The sequence below is a fragment of the Leuciscus leuciscus genome (assembly GCF_965113295.1).
Source record: "Leuciscus leuciscus genome assembly, chromosome: 17".
Classification (NCBI taxonomy): domain Eukaryota; kingdom Metazoa; phylum Chordata; class Actinopteri; order Cypriniformes; family Leuciscidae; genus Leuciscus; species Leuciscus leuciscus.
Window position 1 is genome coordinate 13,357,650 of NC_138741.1, and position 23,276 is coordinate 13,380,925.

The 23,276-nt window shown below is 37.8% G+C and overlaps 1 protein-coding gene across 2 annotated transcripts in view; it reads right to left on the reverse strand.

Moving 5' to 3' along the window:
• ldah (lipid droplet associated hydrolase) overlaps nt 1-23,276 on the reverse strand; it is a 39,214-nt gene that overhangs the window by 5,496 nt on the left and 10,442 nt on the right. For both annotated transcript variants that reach the window (XM_082144223.1, XM_082144222.1), the window contains exons 3-5: nt 22,018-22,152; nt 12,844-13,010; nt 8,363-8,603 (exon numbers count right to left, since the gene is read on the reverse strand). In XM_082144223.1, coding sequence (XP_082000349.1) covers nt 8,363-8,603; nt 12,844-13,010; nt 22,018-22,152 — 543 coding nt within the window. The remainder of the gene's footprint in view (nt 1-8,362; nt 8,604-12,843; nt 13,011-22,017; nt 22,153-23,276) is intronic.

The following is a 23,276-nucleotide window of genomic DNA, read 5'->3' on the forward strand; positions in this document are numbered from 1 at the left end:
AGTATGATTTATAAGCTGTTTTCCTCATGGGGACCAAAAAACATCCCCACAAGGACAAGGATTTCGGATTCTGGACATTCTGTCCCCATGATGTAGGGTTTACCAGGAGCGCACACACACACACACACACACACACACACACACACACACACACACACACACACACACACACACACACACACACACACAATCTTGAGATTCATAAGCAAATACAAGCTGCTTGACCTTGATACCCTTGGCAACAATTCAAAGAGACTGATCCTGATCCTGATCTTGCGCGGGCCAAACATTTGGCCAAGAGATGTGTTAATATCCTTTCTCATCAGGACATTCTGTTGATGATTGTTCACCCTCAGACTATGGAGGAAGTGTGTACATGTGTGTGTGTGTGGGTGCATGAAGAAAGCATCTGTGTGTGTGTGTGTGTGTGTGTGTGTTCGTGTGTAAGGAAAAACTCCTCAAATGACTTGCTTCCACTGAGTGAAAAGGAAGTGTGGGTATGATCACACATCCGCACGGCTCTAATGCTATCATATTAATCATGGCCGTGTACTATATCATCCAGCACTGTTAACACATTTCACAAGACTGAGAGCCACATACTAAAAAGGCAAGTAATCAATTTTATCCTTTTCTCAAAGCAGAAAAGCACAGGAAAAAAAAAAAGTTTAAAATAATTTAAAGTTACGCCATGTTTCATTAGTAAGTTCATTCTTAATGTTTCCTCTTTCAGACTGGAGAGTTTAATTCAGCACTATATTTTTACAGAGGAAATGATTTTTGGAAATGGGGAAAACTGAATGAAAGCCTTCTGTGCAAACGAAGGGTTTTTCCACATTTCATTAGTGGTGGTTGCGAAAAGAATTATTACAGTCCTTGGTATGAATATTTCCCTACTAAATAGTATGCAAAAAAGCAGTATATCAAATTAGTACCACGTCCGAATCCAAAGTATTCATAAAACAGTGCAAATACCCAAATGACATACTGCTTCTATCGAGATTCTAAAGTGTGTATCTGATGTTGTAGGTCACATGACAGTGGCAACATGGCGGATGCATGTCCAGAGTGTATTCATACTACACACATGCATATCAATAGAATATCATGGATAATTGGAGGCGAGTTATTTTTATTTGGGCCAGTAAACAACCCCCAGAACCATAGCAACAGCCTAGCAACATGCTAAAAAACACAACTTAACAACTTAAGGTGTGCTTTTTGGTGCTAAACATCTTAGTAAGACCATGACAACCGATCATTAAAGAGTACAAATCTAGCTTCAGGTCTGATCTGTAACTTCCTTCAATGCATGCCTTCACACAAAAAAGAAAACAGAGTGTGCCAGTCATATTTCAAAGAACTGAGCAAGAGGGACTCATGGTAGAATGTCTCCTTTATTCCCAGCATCAGAGAGGTTTCAGAGTCACTTAAGTGTTTGGGTTGGCTGCTTTTTGCTTCCAAATAAATGTTAAAGTTATATGTAAGCTTTCCTTTGCATTTTGATGTGTACTAAAGGGAGACATGAGTCATTTGAGATGAGGTGCAAACAAATATTTGCCGTAGAACACAATGAACACATAGAAGACTTACTAAGGCATCTAATTTTATTACACTAAACACATCACAAACAACATCTCCACCCAATGAGGTAAACTGGATCAGAGGATGTTTAAACTAGAGGGTTTTACAGAAGAGTAAAGTTCACTGCATTTCCCTTACCTTTACCCTATGATTCAAATACAAAAATCTTTGAATGCAAGTAAATAATCAGGAAGCCTGTTGCAGTTTTTCGATCAAATCATGATATGTGAGATAACTGCAATCATTGTGTCCTTTAAATCTCGATTACATATTATATATCCAAATAAGAACATTTTAAGTTGACATATTTCTGGTACTTTAACCCCTGGTTTCACAGACAGGGCTTAAGACTAGTCCTAGACTAAAATGTAAGTCTGAGCTGTTTCCACTGAAATAAACTTGCACTGACTGATCTTAAAAATATATCAGTGCCTTTTTAGTTTTAAGATGCACATCGGTAATGTTTTTTTCTAAGCATGTTTATAAAAATTACTTAAATGTCCTAATTGATCTATGGTCTAATCCTGGCTTAGTCTAAGCCCTGTCTGTGAAACCGGGCCTAAGAGTTTGATTAATTCTAAATCCTTGATACCGGTTGTTACTTTGTAAATGCAGAGCAATCCACTTTACTGATTTAAATTCACGAAATTACATGAAGTAATGAAATGTAATGAAAAGAGGAGATGGGACCATTCTTTAGATAAACAAACAATTTTTTTTTTTTTACGAGAAATTAAGGCTAAGTTGCTGAAAATACATAAAAAGTTAGAACAGAATCATTATTCTGTGATGACGGACGGACGGATGGACAAACAGACAGACAGACCTCTTATTAATATTCAGGTGGGTGGGTTAAAAAAAAAAATCAAGAGTGTGAAATGAGAGTGGACTTGACTAATTAAAATATTAAGAAATTTTAACATTTAGAATACTAAATTTATGTTTTACAACCCTATGAAATATCAGTCTAGAAAACCACTTAAATCAAACATTTTATGTCTACTAGTTTAACGTAAATGAATGACTTTCCCTTAAGTTGTGTGTGAACACACTGTAAGTGACAGTCAAAGTAGAGAATTTTAACCTGATTTGTATGACAATTAATCATCACATAATGTGATTAATCCTTTCATAATCATCACATCATCCATTGATACACTTCATATTTTAAAGTGTTGTATAAATCGAAAAGGTGGGACGACAGATAGGAGGGAAAACCCATGAGGAGAAGGTAGGGGGAAAAAGAGAGGTTGAGATATTTTGAGGGAGATGGGTGTGCCAGTCATGGGGCAGCGATCTGCGAGACATCCCCTGTTCTATCTCACTTATCTCCAGGGGGGTATCGGGATGGGGGGTTTGGCAGGGCACAGCATTCCAGTCAATTTTACACATCCTCACACATGCACCTAGTTAACAACTGTCTGGAGAGGTAGAACCGAGGGATCTGGGCACAAAAACGCAGACACAGACACACAAAGACGCAAACAGACAAACACGTGCAGATATTTCAGCGTCTCCTGTTAGCGTTCTGGGTACCTCCATGTGGCAAGGCACAAAATCAAGATGGGCAGTTGACACGACGCGTCTATGGACTTTCTTCATTAACATCAAGATTTCAATGAATCATCATACTTTCATAAATTATGAATTTTTCTTTTTTTTTTTAAGTTGCTGTATAGTAAATGTATGTTGAAATTGCCATCTCCCCTAAAGTATTTCATATCAAAAACTTATTTGCACAGTGCAAGCTCAAGCTGTGATAAATTCATAACTGAGCCAAATGTTCAATAATAAATCAAACTAATGCCTAATCTTCAAAGATTTATAAAAAAACAAATCAATTGCAAAAGACTGCAGTGATTCAAGGGGCAGCATGAGCCTCGCAAACAAACAAAAGCTTTTAAATGTTCCATCCTGTTCAGTTCAAGATGCGGATGGGGAACAAAACGTTTTCTTCTTCCACTGTGCCTCTATACTCTTTGCATTTGCTTCCCAATTATTTTACACCACACATTCCTATTGGGTCTCAAACCATCTATTTACGTCTTTTCTCCAGTCACTTTGCATTAGTAACACAAACAAGACAAGTTCATGACGGCAGAACCGTCTGAAGTCCACGGACACAGAAAGAACAGCGTATCGTCCAGTTTTCTCCACCGTCTGCACAGACCACAAAGTCGCAATGTGCTTCTCTTTATTATATTTCCCTTTAAAAGGGCTAAGCGAATGTGACAATTATATTCTCCCTTTCAATTCAATAACACATGTCGTAATAGAAATCCACATAAACTGAAATACAATACAGATTTCTTTTTACATTACGTTAAAAAGAACACAAGGTGGGTGGCCATGATCAATTGCATCTCAAGTAGTTCGGAGAGCATACATTTTGGAGAGTTACTCTAATAAACAAACCTTGCGTTATAATGTCATCACATTTTCATTTATACCCCTAATGAACAGGATATTCCTATTCAACACTTTGTTCTTTTTTCATGAGAGATCACACCTGATGCCCTGGTTATGAAATTAACGATAGCTACTTTAGTTATGACTATGTAAGCAAATTTTAAAGAGATTACAATTTCAGCATGACCCTATTATTAGAGAGGGTCAACTGTTCTGCAACATATCAAAAACCACAATGAGAAAATGACTGTTGTTACATACTGGATGAGAATAATAATAAAAAAAACACACATTTTTTAGGGATATTTACTGCCCTCTGGGCCAACACAAGAGTTGCAGATGTGGTTCTTGGATCTCAAGTAAAATAATAATATAAAAATAATATAAATGACTAGCCCATGGACACAATGTCATAAAATGACAAACCTTCAATATCAGGCAGCACAACGCTCTATGAAGTGTGGAAAATCAGGAATCTATGTATTCAGCTTTGACATGATCAAGTCTCGACACTAGATTGTATTATACAATGATTTTCAAATAGAGTAAATGATGTATGTGAAAATCCTCATCCTTCAAACATTCAACAGATAATGAAATCAAACATTAAGTTCTCATCAGTTCTGTGGTCATTATAGACAGTAAGATAACAATAGATGACATTTAAATCTTTATAAAAAAAATAAAAAAATTGTAGGATAGTCAAAACCAAATATATTGCAGTTTAACTCTTAAGGGGTTAGTTTACCCCCAAAATTTTTATTATCCTATAATTTACTCAGCCTCAAGCCATCCTAGGTGTACAGTATATGACTTTCTTCTTTCAGCCAAACACAATCAAAGTTATTTAAAAAAATATCCTGGCTCTTCCAAGCTTTATACTGGGAGTGAATAGTAACTGAGATTTTGAAGCCCAAAAAGCGCATCCATCCATCATAAATGTAATCCATACGGCGCCATGGGGTTCATAAAGGCCTTCTGAAGCGAAGCTTAAAAACATATATCAAAATATCCCAAAATATCAAAAATCCTTCAAAAATATCAAAAATCCTTCAAAAATATCAAAAATCCTTAAAAAATATCCCTATTTATAGCTTCCGGTAACATTCGTCCGCACGTTTTGCTTTGCTCTATCCCCTGCACTTCGGCCGGAACTCGATTCGTGTCCGGAAGCCAGTGATTCAAGTTCATAAAGTTGTAAATATGGATATTTTTTATATAAAACCACATAGCTTCACTTCAGATGGCCTTTATCAACCCCCTGAAGCCGTATGGATTACTTTTATGAGGGATGGATGTGCTTTTTATAGCTTTAAAATCTCAGGCGCTACTCATTCCCATTATAAAGCTTGGAAGAGACAGGATATTTTTTTAATATAACTCCAATTGTGTGTGGCTGAAAGAAGAAAGTCATATACACCTAGGATGGCTTGAGGACGATTAAATTATGAGATAATTTTCATTTTTGGCTGAACTAACCCTTTCACACTGAAAACAGAAGCAACAAGCTTCTTTGTACTTGTATATAAGTTTATAAAGTGTAAGTGTAAGTTATAAGAAGTGTAATTAAACACTTGTTCCAAGAGGTTTCATTATGTTTTGTGGAACAGCTTATTTGAAGCTATAAAATATGATCCAGTTTGTTTTTGCATAACTGTTACAATGAGTATAAGATGCACTTTTTAGTCGCCACATTGAGCACTGCATCTTTTTATTGTGTCCTGCTCCATCTAATGGTGATGTGCAGGCAAATACTAGCATAACTTCTATGAATTTATTCACCCTCGTTCCAAACCGGTATGATTTTCTTTATTCTACAGAACACAAAATATATTTTGAAGAATGTTGGTAACAAAACTGTTTTGGTGACCACCTCCATTGCATGGACAAAAAAAACCCACTGAAATATTTCTTAAAATATCTTATTTTATGTTCCACAGAAGAAAAAGTCATACAGGATTGGATTAACTTGAGAATGAGTAAATGATGACAAAAATGTTAATTTAAAGACTCGCTAGAAAAAACAAGAAGGAAGTTACAGTAATGTACTGCTAAATGTTCCCATTGTTTTAAAAATCTATGATGAACAGGAAATGCAGGAAGAAACAACAATTGATCAACAGCCAAGCAATTTTGTGTTTTGTTCAGTAATAAGTCTAGCAATGTAAAGGTGTTCCACATATAAGCAGAAACAGGTGGCCGGAGGAGGAAGTGAATATGACTCAAAAGTAAGGTGGCAGATAAGAAGTTCACGAGTATAGCCTCTAGGTTCCAAAATCAGGTCGACGTTAACTTTGTTCCGCTCTAACAGGAAAGGGAGCTACTTGCCGCTACGCTCTGTTTTCCCGCTTTCCCAGGTGAGTCAAATTATGATCGGAACAGCAAAAGGAACTAAAGACAGAGGAGTTCAAACTGCATCTCCAGAGATGGTGGGTCAAACCTCCCGCTTCTCATAAATGAGGCCAACAGAAGCCAGGATAGAAGAGTGCAAAAGTGTTCAATCATAAAACCGTGTCATGAGAACTGGCATAAGTAGTTAGGTGAGTGAAAACAGAAGCTGTGTGAAGTGGAGTGTTGCAGACTACTGAAAGGATAAAGCATATTAGAGACCGTTACATAGCCACTTTCCCTGTGGATCTGCGAGCAGGCACGCCTCATTGACGTTTATGCTCCTAGATGCAGAACCTTGATGTCTGCATGACAGACACTGACTGTGTGCATGCTCCACATGCAGTTAACATCAAAATATCAACATTCTCAGTTTCAAGGAAAGGGATTTCTGAGCAAATAAATCCTTAAATGTGCCCAGGAAGTTCCAGCTAATAGCAACATGCTTTCTTAATTAAGTCTGTCAACTCGCCATTAATTACGGATGTAATACAAGACAGAGAGTCAGACCAGCTTTTCGTATGCAGTCACGGGCCAGCACTCAATGGTACAAAACGCACGCATGCACATGTGTACATACAGGACCACCTGGCCTTTTCGATGAATAACAAGAGATTAAACTTCCTTGCAGCAGTATTCCAACATTTGTTGGTTTTTAATAAGCAAAGGGGAAGAAATTTTCACTTGAACATTTTGTTCAGATGGGAAGAAAAAAAGCTAAATCCATTCCAATTGACACTACATGAGAAGTGCTAATGATTAAAAGCATGCTTACAAGCACTGTCAGAAGCAAACCTCCAAATCCCAGCGCAACACAGGGAGAAGGAAACTAAAGGTAGAGCTGACAGCATAAAAAACAGACAAAAAGGAGAAAAGAAGGGCGAGCGAGTGAGAAAACTGGTTCTTCAGAGCGACTAGAGAGTGGAGCTCACACTAATGCCTCTGGGCTCGACTGAGGCCTCTTTGGCAGAGACTCTCCGGCCATCACAACATCCATCACTCTCCTCCCAGGACAGACAGGGAAAACACTCAGCCTTTCACCTAGAGAGAGACTGCGTTAGCGGTCCGTTCGCTCTCTTGCTCGCTGGAGAGGCCTCTTAATTACTCCTACTCACAACACTTCATCTGCACCATTAGTTCATGTACAGAAAGCCCTGGAGATCAAATATGAGTTATGATAAATAAAACTTTATTCAAAACATTGTGAGATACTGCTCTCTTGGCTGCCACTCAAATATTATTTGCGTTTTCCCTCTCTTCGGCCTCGACTTTATCTCAACTAAATCGGCCGAGTCATCTTTGAAGTGGTGATATACTTCTTATCGTCTGATAAAAAGAGAGAGCAACGCATCTGAACAGTCAAGGTTTGGAGGGATGCCAACATGTGAACTTCTGAAAGGTTTCAGCACCTCATTGAAACAAGGATTAGATCTTTGGAGCAGACTCCTAACTGAGAGAGATGGAAATGGAGACCTGAGGGGACATCACTGAGGTGAACAGAAAGGTTGCGTGAGACAACCTAAAGTGTAATATGTTACACTTTAGCAGTGTCTAATAGTGCTCAGAATATTGCAGATGCTACAAAAGATTATCAAACGCTGAGATGCATCCCAACAAGAAAAAAACATGACCAGTAGATATTTCTGGGCCAAATAACTTTCTGAGGGAGGGGGAAATTTTGCAAAATGGATTAAAATTATGGAATAACCAATAAATTATGATAAAATGAGTTAAACCGAGCTATGAGTCCTACACTGAACTAATTTCTTTAATTAACAAACAATGAAGGTTTACATACATATTCACATATATACATAGAAACACACAATTCATATACAATTATAAATATATATAAATGTATATTGGCTGCCTATCAATTGGCTATTGAAAAAAACATTGTTCGATCAATATATCAAACCACCCAATACACATTATAGTGCATTATAGCTTGTTCTATTCAAGAGAACACAAGGAAACTCACCAGCACAGTCTACATTGATCAGGCTGACGGTGGATGGGATGATGGAGGTGTCCAGTGTGTATAAATTCCTCAGGGCCAGATGCACCATGCTGATCTTCAGCCTCTCTGGAAGGAGGGAGAGCAGGAAGATGGGCAAATAGAAGGCGTACCGCAGTCGACAGAGCACAGGGGTCATGACCTTTCCTTGAGGGCTACAGGCCATGCGCTCAATCGTGGGGAAGAGCATCACTGCCTTTACAACCTAAGGATGAGAAGTACATATGGAGATTTTTTAAATTAACCAGGGTCAGAAAAACTATTTCAATTCCTGCACTTTCTCTAGGCCCACTTACATTTGGTCATGTTAAGTATCTGACACTTATGCAGAAAACCAAGAACAGCCAAACAATATGTTACATACTGAGATGTAACGCATAATATTTACGACAGCATTGCAAGCACTTATAATCATAACAAATGACATGTCTTAATTTCAATGCTTAAGAGTTATCAAGCTAAGAAAAATGACGTGTCTGTGCTCTCGCTATATTATGAAATTGATAGGAGAGACAAGGGAAGGAGGGAACAGAGAGGAGAGAGAGAGACTTCCAGAAACAGGAAACACCTGCCTCTGTTTGGCCATTGAGTAGAAGGCAGCTAGACTCATTCAGTGAGTAAGACAGAGTGGATGTGCTTCATCTGTCTCTACAATCCTTTGCAGTTGCAGCCAAGTATTTTTCAATGAAACTAAACAGTGCAATATCTTCAATTCTCTTGTGTAAAATATGTGATAGCCAGCACAATTCTTTGTCAGCAGTGCCAAATGCAATCTATTCAGCTTCAAACCACTAAACTTCAAACTCAGCTAGTTCTGCAATCCTGAAAGAGTGCTGGTTTCATCACGCCCCAGCAACAGGCGAACGGGCAAAGTTCTGCTGCCGCTGAATTTATCATCTGAACGGGCCTTAAGGAACTGAAATATATATATTGCTGTCAAAATCCGAATGGATGAGCGATTCACATCCCAGAGTTCCTCTGTCATAACAATTACAATTGAGCCAATTTCAGAATGGAGATCAAATTAGTTGCTCTGTTTATGTGTGCGAAGAACAAATCTATAGAGTTTACTCAACTATAAACTACATTTTCTGGAGTGAATGTGAATGATGCTTGTAAAACCTACGGTGTTCTGGGTGGTTGCTAAGACTCTACTATTCAGTTGGTAAGATGTTCTGAGCAGTTGTTAGCAGGTTGCTATACAATTGCTAAGAAGTTTTGTTGCAGTGCAGTTTGTAGGGTGTTTTGTTAGAATGTTAGAATCCTTTGTTTGTCAGGATTCTACTAAGTACGGGTAATTGTATTAGTGATAGTGGCCACTAATAAATCTATACACAGCTACCAAATACAAATACGGATACAGGAAGCATACAACCCTCTCACATAATACTTTTCATCGGCCTTTCACTGCTCATCCTGATGCCCATCATTTGTCAGACAAAGAGAGAGAGAGAGAGAGAGAGAGAGAGAGAGAGGGGGGGGGGGGGGGAGAGGGGGGGGGGGCAGTGAAAGAGAAAGGGAAAGGTGAAGAAGAGGGAGTTGTGTGCAGAGCAGGTGATCTTTGATGTGCAAGTAGTGCTTTTGACAAGAAGCAGTTCCTCTTCCTGGAGGTCACAGGAATGTAACAAAGAACACAGAAAAATCCGACAGAGTCTCTGGGAGTGGCTCTTTAATCAGAGAGACAGACGGCCAGTCATACACACACGCACTTCTACTTCTAGAGGGTTTCTTCTCTGGTACTACTGAGGTCAGGAAGGGGGAAGGAGCGATCTGCATCTGGAGAAGGGGCGAAGAGAGTTTAAACGTCACAATCTGACTTCCACGGATCTGTGATGTGAGGGTGCAATCTGATAGTGGAGGAATGTTAATGATGCACAGATCTACTGGAGCTTCAGACAGCATGATGGATCATACGGCAGTCCAGACCACATCTCTTTCAACTCAACCACTAACAGTGAGTATCTCAATGGTAATCGTGATGCAACGACCGACTCTCCGCACGTTAGCACCACTCCGTCCCTCCGATTGATGCCTTGCAGAGGAAAGGGCGATGTATTGAACTCTGTTGGAAGTGTGTGAAAAGGTCCACCTGAAGTCAAAAGCACCTTGTCACCGCTACCCTTAGGAAAAGACTGGTCATTTCCTCATGGATCCCGATGGGAAGCAGGAGGGAAATCCCACGATGTCACTTTCATTTTGATGAATGAATGCACCAAGCCAGGCCATCATGCCCCTCACGTTCTACCAGGCTGAGAGAAACCACTGCCCTTTGCGTGCCAGACCGAACAACCAAAACATCTTGAGTTTTCACAACCGTGTGACTCCAGTGGGCTGGACAGTCCGTGGTCACTTCTGGGAGCATTAAAATCTGGAGATGTTGTGAGGGTAATATGAGACAGGTATGTGTGCTGTAATGTTTACGCTTGTGTTTGGCTCAAGCTGTGACTGTAACGATGTTTTATTTGAGTAAAGTATGAAATCACACCAATACTTCAGGACTGTCGGTCTGACCTCTGCTCCCCAAACAGAGGCCCACCCAGAACGCTGCGACACACTTGCCTACAAGTTAAGCCACACATCCAAGTCCTCATGTATGGGAAGAGAAATACACATTTTTGTGTCAGGGGAACTTGAGTGTTCCTTTAATCTATTTTTTAACTGCAATCAGAGTAATTAACCAAGATGTCTATGACACGAATAAAATGCAAAGCAACACTTCAGCCAACAGCTGTTAAACCAAACTTTACATCTATGCAAACAACATTGGAAATGACATCACCTTCGCAGGGCACATGGCAAGATGGCTGCAGCAGGAGGAGTCATAAAGCACTTTCCTCACCTAAAGGTCCCTAGCGCTCTACCTCAGGCTGAGGTGTTGGCTGGAAAAAGGACTGTAGATTTCCAATCCCTGCTGCAGCCTCACAGCAACAAATCAATTGCTCTCTTTAGACCATCTATTCTACAACTGGCACATATACGGTGTCACTTTGTTACAACAAGTAAGTACTTCAAAGGCAACAGGGAAGACTTTTGAACTGGACTCATGACAGAGACAAACAATTTAGCACCTCCATGAGCAGTGAATCAAACACTTCCTCAAGTTTTAGGAAGGTTTTCCAACCTACCTCATGCTGCTCCTGGTTTAAAGCTGAAATCTGCAAAGCTTCTCCTCCAGAAGTGCACTAAAGAAGCCCCTACCATCATTTACACAGACTGGTCTCTTCTACTCCAAAATAAATATCTAGAGCCCATAGTAACAGTTTCTGATTATCACACATCATATGTTACCAGGCATAATCACCAGGTTGGCTTCCTGGCAGCCTGAAATCTGGAACTAGAGAAAATCTTTTCTCCTTTCGTGTATGTTTGCTCTGAGCCACGCCATAATTCAAAAAGAACAGATTCGGATTTTGAAAGAAACAAAAGGTCTACATGGTTGGCAATGTTTTAATTACCTGGAATGAAGCATATTTTTAATAAATTATGAAAGAGGACCTTCGAATCATTGAGTGTGATTAGGAGGTTGTGTCATCATTAAAGAGAAAAAAGACCAGCTTTAGGTCTAGACTAAAAGTGGTTTGGATGTGGAATGTCTCCAAAACTATCAGAACATATTTTTATCGCACTGCAAAAAAAGTGGTACATAACTGCACTGGCCCCATTAATGTAGCTAAAATCCATTTCCCTTTGCCAGGAGGAAAACACACCACTAGTGAGGGCAAACACTAAAAAAGATGTTAAGAGAGAAGAAGGAAAAGATTTCTGGGTAGAGAAAATGCTTGAAAATAAAAAATGATAAGGAGCACATCTTAGAGCAGGAAAACCCCAGAGGAAGAAAGAAAATCAAGGTTCTTTTCCATGTTATTTAATCTCCTGACCTTTTACACAGCAAGAAAAAGGAACAGAAGTGTTTTATTATGCTGCTGATTGGCATTGTCTCGCTGAGCTGACAATGCCAAGTTTCAAATCGCTGAGGTGGTTCTGTAGACAGCAGTACAATGCTGTTTAATGTGGAGAATCGAATAGAATCAGTAGATAGACTCTAGACAGGGCACAGAAACAGGAAAGAGGTTGTGGGTCAGCGGTCATTGGGGAACTTTTTTTTCAATTCACAATAAGCAAATATATAGGTTTTCAAGGATGTTAATAAATGTGAATAATCTCGACAAATCCTTTTTTTGGGGGGGGGGGGGGGGGGGGGAATTTTATTCAATCATGTAAATGAAGATTTAATTTGGGGACTTTGAATGTGCTGAAATTCCTCTAAATACGTACATATTTTACCTTCAGTTTAAACTCCAAATCAGATAAATGCATTTATTGTGTTGCAACATTTAATTATTATAAAATTATTTATAGAAAATGACAGACCATATCCAGCAACTGGTAGGGTGTGTTAACTGCATTTTAGTTCAGTGAATGCCTTCTCATCCAGGTGCTTATACCTTCAGATCGGGGTCTCTCTTTATCATCTCCAAGATGATGTAGCAACCGATGGAGTGGCCAATCAGCAGCAGGTTGGTCCCCCGAGGCACATGCTTTCGAAGGAAGGCCAGCTTGTGTTCAATCTGCCCATCTAGCCCAAAAACATCCTTCTCTGTCACGGACGCATCTTTGAAGGAAAAATAGGGGAAAAAAAGAATAAAGCTCTCACACCAAACCCAATGTACATTGTACATCATCACATGGTGGCCAGGACCGTTGCCAATACTTTCATCATGACCTAGAACTAGTAAATACAGCAAATAACATAATTAGACAAAGCTGCTTAGTTTGATCGATTGTGGAGCTCCGATCACAGCTGAATGTGAATTGTAACGGATCCAGAAGGCACTTTAAATTGTTAAGCGCTCCATATTAGAAGTTTTCTTTCATCATCTTGATCTTGTTCTTCATTATTTCTTTGGAAAGGGGTAAAATTACGCTCTATTGAATAATCGCAGTAACTGGAGATCCTGATAATGCTTGGCAGGCTTTGATATTAATATCTTCCTACAGGTGCTGAATTCACCAGTATGAACCTGAGAAAGGGCAAGAATTAGAAAGACAATGGACTGTACAGAAACAAAAGAATGACAGAAGAAGAGAGAAGAAGCTGGACTGAGGTGGGGTGAGGCTGAGGCATTTATCACTGTGATGAGTTATGAGAGCAGAACTGTTAATGATGAGACAGGGGGAGAGAGGAGTACCAGAGGGGAGAGAGAAATAACTCAAATTAGCTTCAAGACATAAATAGACAAAGTGCTCCTTCATGAGACATCTCACAATATATGGTTTCTGGAGCACACTGCATCTTATCCTCTTTCTAAAATAATAAAGATATCTCAACTGACGTAGTTGCACATGGCTAATTACTTAGACCTGTTTTATGATGAGAAGTGCTGGAATAACAAATCCTAATGGTCTCGTAGATTACCTCAGATTGGACTCTTGTTGAAAGACAAATTAACATATTTTTTATAAATTGTTGTACAGGCAACATATAAAAAAATGACACCCCCAAATATATATATTATATATAATATATATAACATTATATATTTTTTTAAATAAAAACTGTTTGATTTTAGAAATTAATTATATATTTTTGCAAGAATATCCAATATTTGTTTTAACATTGCTTTAATGTAGTGTTCAATAGAGTAAAATAGATCCGCTACCTCCACTGACCTTCACATCTTTATAGAAGATAAAAATGGAGTTTAAGAAAATGAAAGGGGGTGGGGGTGCCGGAGAAGCAGGAGGGGGACCACTAAGACCAAAAGGAGTGCATATGACCTTAAGGTACAGAAACATGCAGCAGAGATAAAAAGGAAGCCGAAGGGAGGAGGAACCAATGAAACCCATTCAAAAAGTTCAAAACTTTAAATCATTTTCATTGCATAAAATACCAGTGGATGTACAAGAATGATAAGATAAGACAGGGTGAAAAAAAGACATACACATTAAGAGGGGCCTGAGACAAAATGCAAGATTCAAAACTGTGTGCCATATGTGCATTACAGCTTAAAGCTGGGTTTTGGGTTTGATGGAAAATTGCTAGGCAAAAATCACTGCCAAACATCAACATAAAGGTCAAATGGCATGTGATGAAAAAGAGAGATAATATGACTTGTTTGTGGATTCTGTGGCTATAAACAAGATATATAACATAATGTATAAACATAAATATGGATATGTTTTTGACAAGTTCACAGAACCAAAAAAAAAAAACAGTTATTATGAGTTATGAGTTCATTATTATGAGTTAATAATGATTTCCCAAACGACTGTTTGAATCTGCTCTATGTAGTAATCTTTCTGACAGATGCTCTTTAGCCTAAAATGTTGATGTTATACACTACCATTCAAAAGTTTGAGGTCAAGAGAAGATAAGATAAAAAGATAAGATTTTATTCAGCAAGGGCATATCAATCAATCAAGTCACAGTAAAGACAGTTATAATGTTATGAAATATTTCTATTTCAAACAAATAATGTTCTTTTCAACTGTCTTTTCATCAATGAATCTTGGAAAAAGATGATTCACAGTTTCCACAAAGCCATTAAGCAGCATAACTGTTTTCAGTATTGATAATAATAAGAAATATTTCTTGAGCAGCAAATCAGCATTAGAATGATTTCTGAAGGATCATGTGACACTGAAAACAATGCTGAAAATTCAGCTTTGATTACAGGAATAAATTACATTTTAATAGTAAACAGTTCTTAAATTGTACTAATACTTCACATTATTACTGTTTTACTGTATTTTTTATCAAAAATATGCAGCCTTGATGAACATGAAACACTTCTTTATTATAAGTATTTATTGGTTATTATGAAAGTTTTAGGATGCTGAGTAGGACCTTAAATGGGGACAAATTCTACAGCATACACATCATTTTAGGAAAAACTTTTTAACCAATAATATTTTTTTAAAGTACTGACAGGCTCTCAATCCAGGGCTATTTTCATTCATGAATACAAGCGAGAGATCAGACACTGAGCCGTAAAGTCAGTGACCTGTGCATGCACACACATTTAGCTCTCCCCAACCACTCCTTACCCCTCATTTCCCATTTTCCAAATCTGATCTTGATTTTTTCCCGAAGGTTCCCACTGAAGTTTGCCTACAAAGGGGCCCTAAATGTTTATCTACCAGCACAGAGGGGCACTATGAGCTCAGAGCCCAAACACCAATGAGACCAGTTCACACAATGAGCGGCCTCTCAGGATTACCTCATGAACATTTAAGACTATCCTACATATACAAAACCAACATCCAGCTACAATGACCTGCCTAAATTCACCTACATTAAAGCAATCTTGAACAGTTGGAAAGATGGTTACAAAAAATTATTCTTCCTATATTACATTATATATTAATTATATTAGATCATTAATAAACCCTATTTTTCATTTCATATAATATTAACAACACTTTTTAGTTGTTTTTATTAGCTGCCTGTGTTAAGAAATAAATCACATGACAAATACAGTATCACTCAAAGAACAATTTAAAGCTAACATGAAATAACATTACCAAGTGATGTAGATGCTATAGATTCATTTCACCCTCAAAACCATCTCAACATATCCCAATGTTAATGCTTCTTTTTAAATCAATTGATATATGTTATTACTATCATAATTATATTAACATTTATATTACCATGTAACATTTTGATATTACTTTATATAATGCGCGCAGTTTGAATTGAGCATAAGACGACAAATAACGTGCATTGAGAAACTAAATAGGGTCAATTTGGTCTTTAAGTGCCCCTATTACGCTATTTTAAAGTTTCCTAATGTTGTTTTGGAGTCTCCTACAACAGGTTTACATGCAACAAAGGTAAAAAAAAAACTGCTTCATTTTCTCATAATACATTTGCACATAATAATTTTCAATGATTCTCAAACGACTCGTCAGCTAAATCAATCTCTCTAAATCCCTCCTTTCCGCGAACTACTCTGCTCTGATTGGCCAGACAGCTCAGTCTGTTGTGATTGGTTTACCACGTACCGAAAACAAAAACGGCCATTGGTATAACAACGTCAGCTGTCCTGAGGCTTCCTACACCGTAGACTAAACACAGTAACGAACAATGACGTACAGATTTTACCATATCAATCCGAGCGCGAGTGCGATGATGAAACACTGGAATAACTAGTTCCCGAACCTCCATCGCAAGGACGACGTGAGCAGGACGTTTCTCAGTGATACACCACTCAGTTTGAGGTACATAATGAGATGTTGCAACTGTAATTCCACACCATCAGCATTAACAAGTGCATGTCCATCAACAAACCAATTATTTTACCTGTACTTATTTATTTACCAAGTATTTTTCTAATTTATTGCTGTGAACATGTGGAAACTGTATTAATAACATAGCCTACATTAGCCGAGCTCTAACGTGAATGACTGATGTAACATAAACGTTGGTAAAACAAATCTTGCTCCATGCTTAATCTTTCCTCAAAGTAGTGAGAACGACAGACAATCTGCATTAGACACAGTTTTAGGTAATAGTGGCCCACAACTGATTAGCAGAAGTATTTCAGTAAGACAGTAATAATGTGAGTTAACCAGTTAGCAGGAGAACTACACAATATACAACTCAAAACTAAGTATTTTGAACACCATCTTTCAAGAGCAAGCGATATGCGAATCCTGCATTGAACTCCAAGATTTGAGATGAAGTCATCAGCAAAATAAAGGGAACACAGCAAAAGTTTAGGATTATACTGCTGGGGTATCGTGGTAAAGATGAATTTTAACCACTGATTCTTCACATGCTCGTCCTTGGGAAGTGTAAAAAAACTGCCTTTCCCTTTACATTGTAGAGCACAGCGTCTTCTCGACATGATGCTGTCCAGTATCCACAGGAATCAGCTGCAGTGTTTGAGGAGGTTACATTTTTCCCTGGTGTCTGCACGCGCAATAAGTGGGCGGGCAATATGCTAATGTTTCGTCTTGATGTCACAACGAAACGGCTTATGACTCGTTTGAAAAACGATTCATTTCATTGACATTGAGTCGACTCTTACTTTTGAAAGACAATAACTTTATATACAGTGCACTTTCAGATTTAAAACTTTGCAGGATGTTTTCATTCACTTAGAGCTAGGTTACACACTACATGAAAGGTCATTTTCAAAAATCCATAATAGGGGCACTTTAAGACTATAGTCTTAGCCTAAGGTAAGCAATCCAAAGGATATCCTTCTGGATATGGAACAGGAACAAAATTAAAACAACCTGTAATGGATCCAAAAAAGCATTTATGCAACATATGGCAAACACAAATTCCTAAAAAAATAAATAAAAAAAATAATAAAGATCTGTTGGCAAGAGTAAGTGATGTATAGGGAGCAGGCTGTTAAATGATTATATCCCCCTCTCAAAAATGTGCAATAAATGTGTGGTGCATATTTCACCCTGGGATCAGGTTACTGAATATTAATGTCAAAAGGAACCACAACAGAGTTGTCTTACTGATTAAAAATGGGTTTATATAGAGGGCTTGTCCTTTTGCTGTTGTAAGCATGATTAGAGGATCTTAAAAAAGAAAACTGTAAGTATTTGAAACACAGGATAATTGTTGTTTGCATGTATGCTTAAGAACGCAAGATCTACATCAGTCTTAAAGAAAATGTAAAACAACTAATGGTTACAACTAACCCGTACAAAGAGGTATTAGATAACTTCTGTTTTAAATGCAGTGTTTAAAAAGGGCCAAAATGCTTTCCACCACTGCCTATGCCTCCAATCAGCAAGACAAACATGAAACCTAACCTGACTACAAATGGTCACAAAGGGTCACATCAACCAAACCGCTTAGAACAATCTATTTCCCTTTTACTATACCCCAGGCAATCTTACAAGAACGCGGGAAATTCCTATTTTATGCCTACTTTAATAGCCTGAGCATAAATAGAGGGTAATTTAGTCATATCGGAGAAGGGAAAGTAGATTTTGAGTAGTAGCCCTCTTAATACGCTCTGACAAAATGAATGAGATGTGTAGGTCTTGAGGACGGCTTGACCCAGGGCAGGATTATTGACATTGGCAGAGTCCAAAATATTCCCTGTGTTTGCATTAACAGATATTTTTACTGTAATCAAAAGGCATCAATCACGATTCGCCAACCACAGGAACAGTTCCTCCACAGAGATTTGGCATGTTTACCCCACTACCGTTTCCCCCTGCTTTTGTTTATGTTTCCAAGACACAGGGATGTAATATTACTTAATATATGCCATAAAATAAGTCCAGCCCTATATTGCCAAAGGGACTGAAGTTTTTGGCGGTGAGAGTTTAAGATCTCATCAATGAACTCTAAGTTTCTCTATGGCTGTGCTGGACTGGACGAAATGAGGTTTCTGTGGGTTCGAATGGCTGTGCCTGCTGCTGACCGCTGGCTGACCAAGTGCTCTTTGAACAGCAGTAAATCAATGGGCAGCATTCACAAGGAAAGCCACCAGTGACTTCTGGAGAAGGAAGCTGGATTTGAAAACCTGAAGTTGTTTGAAGGGTCATCTAAAGAAGAAACCGCAAACCAGATCTGACACCCAAGTCAGTGACGCCACGGTGTTATGGAAAACAGAAGACCACCAAATCTACAATCAGCTAGTTAAAAAAAAAAATGTAACATGGTAATACTGAATAATATAAATATCAAATGGTAAAATGTTTATCAAATGGTATCAATCAGTTTTCAAATGGTTTAAATGGCATATTTTGAAGTAATTAAAAAAAGTAAATTATTTTTTTATTCAAACAATGTTAAGTATTATTTATATACTACTATAGTTTTTATTAATGTTTTGAAATATCTTTTATTTTTATAGTGAGCTTTCATTTTTACTTTACATTTAATTAGTGAAAAAAAATCCAGTTAGTCATTTTAGTACTTCAGCTTATTTCAGTTAGTTGCCAAAACAACATTTCTAATTTTTTATTTTATATTTAGAAAAAAAAATCTGCTTTATTTTAATTGACTAAATTGTTTTAATAGTAAACAATAATAACCCTGATTCAAACTGCATATTAAATAATTCATAAAAATTCTTTGCCAGTAGTGTCCATAAACGATAGCAAAAATAATGACTGTTTTCAGACAGGTATCTTGAACATGTGACAAAACAGATAGTCCCGCCCTCAACCCATGCAACTGGTTGAGCCAACATTGCTGCTTCAGCCTGCAAAACTCAATGACAGCATCTTAGTATTTACTGAAGGATACACAGGTTTATCCAAACAATAAATCACTAAAGCAGTTTAATCTAACATAAAAAAAATAAAAATAAAAAAACGTTCTGCAAGTGCTTGCATGATAAAAAACAAACGCTTCCTAGAATCTCTTTGGCAGTTTTTACAGTCTGATATACTACATCCTCAGCAATGAGGAGCAACATAAGCAGCTATTTCTTCAGACAGGGGCATCTGCGAACCAAATGGCAGAACATGATGAGGGATGGATCATTGAGATGAACAAGACAATGTGCCGTGGAAAGAAAAGCCCAGTATATTTGATACCACCGCGCTTAAGACAGCCATTGATGGTAATCAAGAATGTCACTCAAAGAGCAAGAGTGGGGAAATGAAATTGAACTTTTAATTGTGTCCCTGCTTTCATCTGTGCTGCCTTGGCAAACGCCTGCCGCTTGTCATCTCTTGGCATATTTGAATCCGTTGCTGAGTTTGGACTTTTAATCATCCAGCTCGTGATTGCACGACATGATATGAACAGCAATGGATGTCATCGTCTTTTGTGTGAGCCAGAGATCAGCTGTCTGTCACTGAATACTTTAAGACTATGATTCCGGTAAAAGTATTCCATGTGTTCACAATAGAAAAGCAATTGTTTGATACTTCAGATTGTAAAAAATATTAATCTATCCCACAGTTTCACAGACAAGGCTTAAGTCTAGTCCCAGACTAAAATGCATGTTCAAGCTAGTTTTAACTGAAAGCAACTTGACATATCTTAAAACATAGTTTTTTCTCAAGATGCACACCAGTAATGTATTTTTCTAAGGCATGTTTATAAAAGCTAAATATCCTAATTGAACTAAGGCCTAATACTGGCTTTCCTGGATTAGCTAAGAGATCGTTTCAGTTTGCTGAAAATTTCAGATGAGCTTCAAGAAGTTTTGTTCTGGCAAATCTACTGATTTGATTATGGTCATTTCTGTTTATCGGGTGGCAAACAGACCACAATAAGACATACTTAGAAGTGCAAGGTCCCTGCAGCTTGTTTGTCTGGACAGCTAAAGTGACCAGTGTTCATCTACACTTTCCTATCCATCAAGCAAGCCAGTAGAAGTGCTGTTTTTGGATATCCCAGCCATCTGCATGTGGTTTATCTTGTTACAGGTGAGGGCTTGGTAATGTCTTTCCCACGTAGCAAGCTCAATAAAAATGTCCATGCTGCTTTATGGATGAACATGCCGGACTGTCATATACTGGTTCAGGCAGAGGAGGGAGACACAACTTGGCTCGTTCGTCAGTCCCGAATGCATTCCACCTTACTGTGGGCTCTGTGAAAAGATTCCAGGAGGAGCATCCCGCACTCTGACAGACACTACAAACCAGCATATCAGTCAGAACCGTCTTTAAGAGTAGTCAGTCAGTGACTTCACAGGCAGTGTTTGTGCATGAGGGCACAGTAACTCCAAAGTAAACTGGTTTCAAAAAGGCTTCCAATGTACCATAACATTCTGTTAAATGATTTAAAACAAATTCAATTGAGCTTTATCGATATCTAAGGCTAGGTAAATATAAACCAATAAAAATAAAATTGATGAATACAAAGACCTGAAGCATCAATGAAATTTTGTGCGAAAAAGAAACATACCACTAATGCTATTGATAATAACCATGCAAAAAACAAATGCAAAATTGGAAAATTATTCCTTATATTAATACGATTCATTGTAATTAATATGATTTAGTATACAGAAATAGTCTATTGATTAAAAGAATCAATTTATTATTATTAATAATAATACTTTAAATGGTAAATAAAGCCAAAACCATCTAAAAAGTGTCTTCAAAGGATGCAGGGTAAGTAAGAATGATAAATAATTATTCCTCTGAATAACTGATGTCACTTAATTATCTGCTGCCATCTACTGACTCATAACAGTGGTGATGATACTATGGTGAGTCAGAGGAGAGCAAACAGACAGTGGTTTCTGCAGATGATCTATGATGTCACTCTATACAATATTTTCACTATGACATTTATGTAAACACAAAAAGTACATACAGGCTTAAATGTTAGCTCAAGAAAAGAAAAACAACATTTTGACCATCGGCACACAGATATTTGTAATATAGTCCACATTTGAAAAGGCTTGCACTCATCTGAGTCAACCATTAAAAAGACAAACTACTTTGAAGTCCATGAACAACCCACAGAAATGGAACAGACGTTATGTCAACCAGTTGCATGACTTTTGCCTCAATGTAGGACATGCACGATCACTTTTATACCTTGGACCGCATACTTGATTTTATGCTCCTGTCAGTAATGCTATAGCTGATATAACCGAATCTAGATCATTAGAAAGTGGTGTCTACATACTTTTGGCCATGTAGTGTATGAAAAGAGGGCGATGTCCCACCTTCAATCATATCAAAGGTTTCTGGAGGCATACAGTGTCCAGCATGGCTCACAGCCCAAACTGGATATCTCTGGAGGAACGTCTGATACAATGTCCACATGTATGTCTTGTAGAAGCCCACCACACCTGGGTTACCTGTGAAAAGGTCAAAATGTAATTAGGCCAAATATTTGTATTTCTCACTTTTTTCACTATTTCTCACACACAATTTAAGGATGGTTAGACAATGTATTCATTATTGTATTCTAATATAAATATAAATTCATTTTAATAATTTGAATTATTTGTTGCCCCCTTGTCCTAAAAATGAGAAAATGTCCATCAGTCTAAACAACTGAATCAGGTTTTAGAACATTCTTTTCCTAAATCCTGGTTTAGACAAGAGCAGGGTTCTGTTCCAGGTTTGCTGACGTAGCTGTGCTGGTCTTCACAGATGAGGTTAACTGCGAATGAGGGGAGATAAGGAGATAAATGGCATCTCTGATACCCAGCTGCCTCCAGTGCAGAACAATGGGCACTCTGTGTGGTCACGGGGAATTCGCTCTCTCGCTCAAAAGAGTATCGACGGGCCACAGCCTCACAGGCTGATTCATTTACCATAATGTTGTGCATGAGGTGAGATTCAAAAACACATCAAACTAATGTTTGGAAAATAACAATGCTTGTATTTTCCCACCAATGGCTAAGTAATCACCCATTACTGGAGATACACAAATTTGGGGACTATTGCGAGTTATGTAAATGAACAAAACTTTTCAAATTCATATTAACATGCAAAACACAATATACTCTAATACTTACCAATAAGTATCGTAAAGCCCTAAATGTTCCCATATACTATATGAATAATTCATATCATGCATACCGGTACTATATGAATAATACATACACTATATACATAATACATATGAAATAATACTCAGAATACTATGTACTTATTATAGTAATTATAATAACTGGGTAATAACTAGGTACTAACCCTGAACTTACCCCTAAACCTAACCTTAACCCATGTAGTTACCTTGTATTGCCCACTACTTTCTTAGGTAAGTACACTGCAAGTACTCGTAAGTGCACGTACTTTAAAATAAAGTGCAACCATATACATATATGTACACATATATGTGTGTGTGTGTGTGTGTGTGTGTGTGTGTGTGTGTGTGTGTGTGTGTGTGTGTGTGTGTGTGTGTGTGTGTGTGTGTGTGTGTGTGTGTATTTTTAATGGAACAGTAGGCCCATATTGAACCTTTATATGTTAC